The sequence below is a fragment of the Penicillium psychrofluorescens genome, assembly GCF_964197705.1.
Source record: "Penicillium psychrofluorescens genome assembly, chromosome: 4".
NCBI lineage: Eukaryota > Fungi > Ascomycota > Eurotiomycetes > Eurotiales > Aspergillaceae > Penicillium > Penicillium psychrofluorescens.
In genome coordinates this window covers 208,382-217,234 of record NC_133442.1, presented here as the reverse complement: position 1 = coordinate 217,234, position 8,853 = coordinate 208,382, and the positions used below count along the sequence as shown (strand labels likewise).

At 47.1% G+C, this 8,853-nt stretch overlaps 1 protein-coding gene across 1 annotated transcript; it reads right to left on the bottom strand.

The window, feature by feature from the left end:
• Nucleotides 1–2,608: 2,608 nt before the first annotated feature.
• Nucleotides 2,609–3,658, bottom strand: PFLUO_LOCUS5856 (uncharacterized protein; the record flags this gene model as incomplete). Its single annotated transcript, XM_073783342.1, has 1 exon — nt 2,609–3,658. The coding sequence occupies one exon, from the start codon at nt 3,656–3,658 to the stop codon at nt 2,609–2,611; it is 1,050 nt and encodes a 349-aa protein (XP_073639907.1).
• Between the last annotated feature and the right edge of the window lie 5,195 nt (nt 3,659–8,853).

Below are 8,853 nucleotides of genomic sequence, written 5' to 3'. Positions count from 1 at the left end.
ACACACTTTCTTGCCCCTTGACGAATCCAAGCCTGGATAAACATGAACATGGGTCAGAGAACTCGATGGAGTTTATTTGACATTCGAATGCCTTTTGGGGCAGGCTTGCCAGTTGAATTTTCATATTCCGGACCAATGGAAATTTCTTTGCCGTTCGATACAGTTGCCTAGCGGCTTCCCAGTATCTTGAGACCTTTCTGATGATGTTAAATAAACTAGACCTCGAGGACGGATCCATGTCACTGTTCGAGATTAGATTTAACAAATCGTAAAAGCGTGGTGCTGTTTGTTGCAAGTTATATATTCCTTCCACAAGATCACCCAGCTCATCCAGAGTTTGGTGCTTCAACCATCGATCAACTAGTTGTATGACCTTGTTTGCCTCTGAGGTGAACGATGACGATGTGACCGATAACTCTTTTCTGTGAAGTTTCTGAGGATTAATCCGTCGAATACTAAATATCGCCTCTTTCAAAAGATCTTGAATAGGTCTCTTAGTTGCCTTCCGCTCGAGTCGCAACCGGCATAGTACCCGCGGTGAGCACATTGAGATGATTGACGCAAAAATTTCCCTTTGAAGCTCGGGCCTATCTATAATTTTGGAAAATTGTTAAAGGTTACTGTATCACTAGATGCAAATAGTAAGGACCAACCATATTGTGAGTCATGAAGTACGTGGAATATTTCTTCAAAGCTTCTTTTCAGTTTTTGTAGAAGGTCATCTCCATCAGCGTAGGTGCTTTTGTTGATGGCTAGGACGACATTTAACATTGTTCCAGGTGAGTTCTGATCTATGCAAACTGCAGGTATATGATCCCACCCATCCTTAGTTTTCGCTAGGAATGCAAGAACTTCGGTTAGCCCACGCTCTTTAGAGAAAGGCAAGACGTAATCCTCTTGGTCGATTGACGACTGATTAATTGCATTTCGAACGACTGGTGCAGGGATCTGATAAAAGAAGGAGCTGAGAGCGATATACTCAGCACATGCTGTTGCGGGGGCTTGGGTTGTCTTAGCCATGAAACTCGACGATCGAAGAATAGTGCCTAGGCCGGGCGGAGCGCTCTGGAGAGGCGGGGAGGGGAACTCTAGATTTATGAGCTGGCGGGAGGCACCTACAGGTTTCTAAGTACCTTGTGGTGAGCTGGCACTTGCATAGTTCTACGCACTATAAGACAGGGTTCCTCTTTAGCGTGGGAGGGGGGGGGGTGGGGAATTACGGTTCGCCTAGTCCCTACAGCGTATCGTGGAGGTGGTTGTGGCGGGTCACACGAGATGCAGGCCGACGATTGGCGGGACGGCGAAGTGGGGTGAGTTATTTGTGCCTTCCAGTGCCCTCACCGCCTTGGGACAGTGGCTACACCTCACCAGCCGGGCTCTCCCCACCAAAGGAGATGTCAAATGAGGAAACTGGTATATTGCCTAGTACTGAAGATATGTAATTGAATGAGATGACCAGTCTCAGTTTCTTGCCCGCAAGAAAGAGGTCTCCCCAATCCGAAAGCTGTTTTTCGATAGAGGTCCAATCAATGTCGGTTCCATCAAACCTCAGAGTGAGGCCCTTCTGCCGAATTGCGGATACGACAACAGACGTGTCATCCGATTCAAGTTTTCGATGTGGATACTTTCGTACAAGTAGCTCCTTTAGCTTTGGTTGCAAAAAGAGCCTCTAGTGAAATCGAGGGGTTAGAACCAGATCTTGTTTTGTATCTTTCGCCACCGTCCTGTTATTGAGAGTGACCTTCCACTCGATCAAGTAGTGGATACAGGTTGGTGGATCCTCGTCATATGTTCGACCTTCCTCCTAATCACGGAATTGGAGTAACGGAAGACTATTCTTTTACGAAGCAGTTTGTTGTGGAGACGCGTAATCTATAGGGGAGATGGGATCGACGTTGATGTAGCTTATGTTGGACAGGGAGGCGGGTGACCAACGGATGTTGCCAGGTGTTCGTGCATATTGTGATGTATCATCGCCCCACGTGTCAAGCGCCATGCTTTGTTGAACGCCATAATCATCATGGTTAATGAGAGAACTAGGAGTCATTTTCTTTTATTAGTTGAGGCTTACACTATCAGGAGCAGTTGAGGGTGTTGTTCGCCCGCAAAAAACCACCAAGTGGTCAGAATGGTTGTTGGCCGCTAGTATCACTTGTTGAGGTTCTCTAGGCCAAAGAGACAGCCTCACAGGTGACGGCCAGCACACGCCGCACAGCATAAGAAGGAGAAATGAAGTCGCCCAGAGATCATCAAGTTACCCGGCACTAGGCAGCCCTCCCCACATGATTTGCAGATCTACTATACGATTCTATAAAATTCCACCGACGTTTTACACGCATGGTGTAATTTTCCGCCAGGGTACATATAGTACATAGAGCATTGTATTTCGCTCAATTTAATGCAGGCTGTTCAATAAATGATCCGCCTTAACGCCTTGGCGCCGATACTCTATTGAACGGCCCACATTAAATTGAGCGGCGTAGTAAGATGCCCTTCGTATGTTACAGTACCTCGCTACGTAAGATTACACCATGTGTACAAGAATTTAGTGGAATTGCTTGGAAACCCATCCCCCGCCGTTGCAGCCTAGTGTCCAGTCCTCGTCCTATCAAAGCAATCTTTTTTTGATGGGGCCATTTTTGTAGACCGGCACCGTTTCCTCGTATTTGGTCCAGGTAGGCTTCTGACCAACGAGTCTCAACTCGAAATTCTCGAGATCCCCACGTAGCACCAAAGAGCCGTGTATATCGTCGGTCGATTCATATATGCGGAAGTCAACTTCTCGATCGCGGATCTGAAAGATGAATATCGCTTTCCGGCAAGGTTTATATAAGAACAGACCACCCGTACTCATAACTGGACCAAAGTGATTATCTTTGTTGAAATCGATGAAGGCATTGTAAAGAGGAAGACGGAATGTACCGTAAACGTTACCGCTTTTCCGCTCATACAAGTGACAATCACCCACCTCTATCACGATATATTTTTTGGTAAAACCCCAAATGGGCCAGCTTCCTGAATCTGCTTTCTCCCAGCGGAATCTCCCTTTGGCCATGTCCCATAGCCTAAGGAAATTCGGTGATCGCACGACGATATCATTTTCATACCCTTCAACCTGGTAGATATCTGTTCCTGTAATTGTCCAGATATTGGGAGACTGCGATTCAATTTTGAGGCAAGCTTTTCGATCATCACGAGGTTTTGGTGGTGGTCGATCACGATCTTTTTTCACAATTGTCCGCTCGAATACAACGAGGCAGCCCCCTAAGTTCTTCAAAGATATAGTATCCCGGTTTAACATCAAAAGCTGACCTGCATCTGTTTTCGCATCACATGCCCAAGCATATGCTCGGTCGGTCACCACGACTTCTGATGGACTAGGTGTTATAGTGAATCCATCCCGCCGGTACCCTCGGTCGCCAAAAGTAGCGGCGCGAGCATCTTGTGTCCATGTTGGCTTGCCTTCTGCGCTTAGCTGCAGGAGTCCACCTTGCACATCGATGTTGCATGCGAGATCCCAGCGCCCGTCTGGAATCGCTATTAGAGCTTTTCCCTCGCCTGGATTTGGCGCAATATGATCGTCTTCTTGGGGATATGGTGGCGGCGGGTCGATATCCTCAGTGAGTTGCGGATTCGCTAGGAATACGTGAGATGGCATGCAGGGAAACGTGTGAGCGGGAAATTATAATTACCGCTGCCCATCGTAACGTTCTATATGGAATTAGATAAGAGAAATAATGGAGTTCAACTGTTGAATTAGAAGAGTGAGGAGAAACTGACTCTAAAAACCGAGGTGAAGCGCGAACAGCTGGCCGTATTATAACAGATCAGGCGTGCCCGAGGCAGCCTTGGATTCGGAGGCCAGTCTGCCTAATCCGCAGCTGAATAGCCGCCCGCCATCGCTCCCTTGCATCAACGATCTGTACGGAATGGGGAAAAGGGTAGGTGATTGGGGAGGGGCCAGCCCCTCGGGCGGGGCTGAAGGAGACCATGGGCCAATTACCAGTCGATGACGTGTGATTTCATTGCATCGGCGCCTACAACATCAGCGCTTACAGCATCATAGGATTGGTTTGTGATAAACCTAGCCACCGCTACACAAGACGCCATCGGAAATTTTACCCAGCTATGGAAAAGTACGAACCTATTTGGGATGAAGTCTTGAGCTTTTTGGGAGATAGGAGTGTCGCAATTGTCGGTAGAACCTGCAAGACGCTGTACTTTCCTGCGAGAGACGAGTTGATGAGGAGGGCGAGGCGTTATCTGAGAAGTGATAATCCTTGGCAGCATGGTTTTTATCCGGTGCAGGGTTATTATGGAAAAAACGTTGATAGTGATGGTAATGAACTGGATCCGAAGAAAGGTTTTTGGTGGATAAGATGTGTTTGTGAACATCACGAGAGCCTATATTCCAGCCGGAACTGTTTATGTGAGTGTTTCCTCAGCAGCCAAGAGGTTTGAAAGGGTACTAAGTAGATACAGGTGGAGTGTGTCTTGTGAAAGCCTTAGAGCCTACGTGGGCTGGGCATATCTCTGTCCAAGGCGTGCGATACTGGCGTGTAAACGGAGATTCGCGTGTGCAGTGCAGCAGAAATTCGACGACGGGAAAAGAAAAACTCAAAGTGCAAGTTTGGGAAATGAAAAATAACACCGATGCATCGATCTCTTACCACGGGCCACAAGGGGTATAAAACCCTTAAGAGTTGGATAGCTTCGTGGCGGTGCTAATGGAGACTTCTCTAAATAGCTCTATCAGGGCTTCAACTATCTTTTACATTGAAGATCGTACGTCTTGGTTTCAAAATGAAATAGGAAAACAGAACCTGATTATGATAACGGGTCCTGAATCAGAAACAGTTCACCCTTGTTATCACGAAGTCACGACCAGCCCAACCTCGCCGGATAGCAGGGCAACAGCAAGCCCCAAAGTTGAGCACAAAAAATCAAACGTCTGCAGGCCTCTTAACAGTCACGTCCAGCAGCTGTGGTGAAGACACGAAGCAGGTGCATCTCTCGGAAACCAGAAAAGTGGGTACCTGACGTCTGGTAGATAGTCTCAGTTAGGAGCTTGGCCCAGCAATCTTCTCTTGATAGCCAAACAATCCCCCCTTCTCATGTCATCCTGGGTGCACATTTTCATCTGGCACTCTCAAAAAGTATTTCAACTAGGCCATTGATCTCTCTGCCCAATTTATAGCTATGCAGCGCGTTTCAGCTAGCGAGGTCTCGCTCGGCCTGCTAAAATTCCACCGGATGGCGTCTAGACTCGCAGCCTCGCCGCTTAAATTTATCTATAATTTGCTGATGACCGTCCTACCTCTGATGACTACTCAGGCGGCCAAGTGTGCTAATTACAGTGCCTATTTAGTAGGGTTTTATAAGAGGAACAAAGATGTCAAAGAGTGCAGGTTGTGGGAGTGAATTCCAAGTTTAAAGCGGAGTTGAGAGAGGTCCTAGACACAAGCCTCTAGGCAGATCTTCCACAAACAAGGTTAGAGCTAGTTTGCGGAGATCAACGGTTGTTCCATAGTATTCTACGAAACCTATAGTAGGTCTTTGCAAACACGCAATGAGGGTCACCTAGCAACTGGTTCCTAGACGGTCTGCTAGGTGGCCTTGATTTTCCCTCTCAACCTAGACACCGTGAATTCTATGTGCCGGTCGTCACTCCTAAAAGGTTTCATCTCGGCTTAAGGAATTATATAACGAGTGTTGTTCTCTATATAATTGAAGGAGATACTAAGTCCTTCGTCGAAGAGCTGTTTCCCCATAGAGGGCTAGTCAATATCGGTCTTATCAAACCTCCGGGTGAGGTCCCTCTGCCGCGTGGCTGATACCGCAACAGACGTATCATCCGTTTCGAGTTTCCGATATAGACACTTTCCAATAAGCAGCTTCTTTAGCTTTGGCTGTAGAGAGAGCATTTGCTGAAACCGGAGGGCTAGAACCAGATCTTGCTCTGTATCTTTCGCCACCGTCCTATTATTGAGGGCAACCTTCCACTTAAGCGAGTAGTGAATATAGGTCGGTAGATCCTGATAATATGTCCGACCTTCCTCCTAGTCACCGAATTAGAGGAATGGAAGGCTATCCTTTTGCTAAGTAGTATATTACGGAGAGGCGTAATTGATGGGGGATGTAAGGTCGATGTCGGTATAGCTAATGTCGGATAGTACGGCGGTTAAACGACCGAAGTTGCTAGGTATTAGTGCATATTGTGATGTATCGTCCCACGGATCAAATGTTTCACTTTTTTGAACGCCGTAACCATCATAGCCAATGAGAGAACTGGGCCTACTATAATGACAGCCTTATCGTTAGTGATTATGAGTTGAGGCCTACGCCATCGCCTACCGAAAAGGCGGTTGTTCGCCCGCAAACAATTAAACCCTGGTCGAGATAGTAGTTTCCCGCTGCTATTATTCGTTATAATGTTCCCTACGCGAAGGACACCTCTCAGGAGTGATGACTAGCAAAGGGCACATATGCTATGCAAGTTGAGAAGGAAAGCTGAAGCTATCTAGTAGATCGTCCGGGAATTAGGCTCTACAGGCGGCCCTCTCCGCGGGATTTGCAGAGACCCACTATCGGATTCCATGGAATTCCACAGGCTTTTCGTACGCTTTGTATGATTTTACGTAGTTAGGTGTAGTACTGTAACATACAGAGCGCATGTTACCTCGCCCCTCGGTTTGACGCGGCCCGCCCGATGACTGATCCGCGCTAAGGCCTTGGCGGTGGGGCCAGAAAAGAGTTACTCTTTGTGTACTGGTCAAGGCGATTTCGAGAATGACTGTACTGCGTCGCCGGTAGCGGTAGTGTAAGTGGTTAGCACTCCGAGGCAACCTGCAGGATGACGAATTGGTCACTCTTCGTTCTGCAGGCATTGGGTTCGAGTCCCAGCGCCGGCACAACAATAACCACCATCGCGTCTCTATGGAGAGACACAACAACCTGGGGTAGTGGAGTACCCCAGCCTTTTCACAGGTTAAAGTGGAGACAATCACAGGCCTTATCGGGTGAGGCTCAAAGTTCACCGTTCAGGAAGCTTGGAACAATCTCAGTGGATCAGACAGTCATGTATTTACACAGTAGTGGTAGCCTGCATATCGTTTCGACGAGGGGTCAGGGTAAATGAATTCACACACACACACACAGACTGTACTGCGTCAGTTACTATATGGTTTGCTAGATCGATCTCTCTAAGGTGGAAGTCAAGGCGACAGACTTAAATTGGATGTTTTATTTCCATTTGATTTTTCTTATCAGTTACATAACGGACTATTTTCATGCGGCCGATGATCTTGTAGCACCAGAATTACCCGGTCTATATCTGCTCTCATCTGAGCCAAATCATTCTCCAGCCGGCTCACTAGATCTCTACTACTCTTTAAGTCACCACTTAGGCGGTGACTATGTGTCTTCCATCGCGTATTATCATTTTCTGCCTCACCCAGCTGGTCCCGCGCGTTTTCAAGTTGGGCGACTAGTTCACAGTTAACATTTTTAAGTCGCTGGATCGTCGATGTGAACGATTCATGATCTGGGTCTTGAACACCGGTATGCTAATGTCGGCAGTGCTTTCTTAGCTCAATTTGGGACGTGCTATGACACTTCGCTCAGAATGACTCACCTTTCCCTTAGTTTTATCTACATCATTGTCTGTTTGCGACCTGTGCACGGCCTGTGGCATAACCGCCTCAAGTGACCGACCGAGTTCCTTACATATCGCTCTGTATAGGCCCACAGTACCTCTACTTAAACTGGACTGCAACAGATATCTCTGGGAGTCCGTGACAGACCAGGAGTAACCGTCATCCGTCGACGGCTGTAAGCGTACTTGGCGGGGATCCACTCGGAGGCCGAGTCGTTCATCTGCGGTCAATTGTCAGTTGGTGGTGAAGCAACTGAGAGACGGGAGAGTAGGCGAATGTACAAATATGTGCTGCTAAAGCTTGTCGACAGTCTTGTCTCATCTGAGCTCGCTTCTCGTTGCTCGATAGAGCCATTGGCAGGTTTACCTTTGAGTGAAGCCGTACGAAGTAGAACAAATATTGAAAATACTGAATATTCTTATAAGATTAATTTTTGTGATACTTCTATAGTCCCTGCGAAGCTGGATGTGGCACAACTGTTGTTGGTGAATGTGCAGGTCTTTTAAATGAACATTTGAACATCAGTGAATGAGCTGATAGTTCTTTAAAACTTACACTGTCGGCATCGGAGCCTATGAACAGTGTTTTTTAATCGATCGCCAATATTCACAATCTCCATAGTGTTAATTGCCTCTTCAACCTGTTCGGATGGCCACGGTGCATTTCGCCAAGGGAAGGCACCCAGTCGTGCTTGGGTAAACTGTCAAAGTGACATGTTGAACAGTTTTTCAGCCAACAGAACAGTCCACTTTTGTTATTTCTAAGTGGCCTAGCTCAGTCAAGCTCAGGTCCGATGAAAAGTGCTTGTTAGAACATCCCTCGGTGTACTGATGGATCTACAATTTGCTAACACCAAATATCATCATTAACCCTTGAGGTAGTAGAGGCCGAAATCAGAACCTCAATGCTGCCAAAACACTGAACAATTGACATATTTCCTTTCGATATATTAGCCATTCCATATTGCGCCAAAATTGTGGAAGGCATATTTGAGGATGCCCCCCTGAAATTGCCGACTCCGCTCGTGCCTGTACTCTACAAGCACTTTCAGTCGATATTACATATAAATAGTACGCCTTGAAGACAATTCCACTCTAGCAATGTCCAATATTTTCCATGATGACTTACACATCACGCCGAGTCACGCGCCAAAACGCTTGTGGAATTTCCGAGAGCACACCACTACTAGACTTGCCAC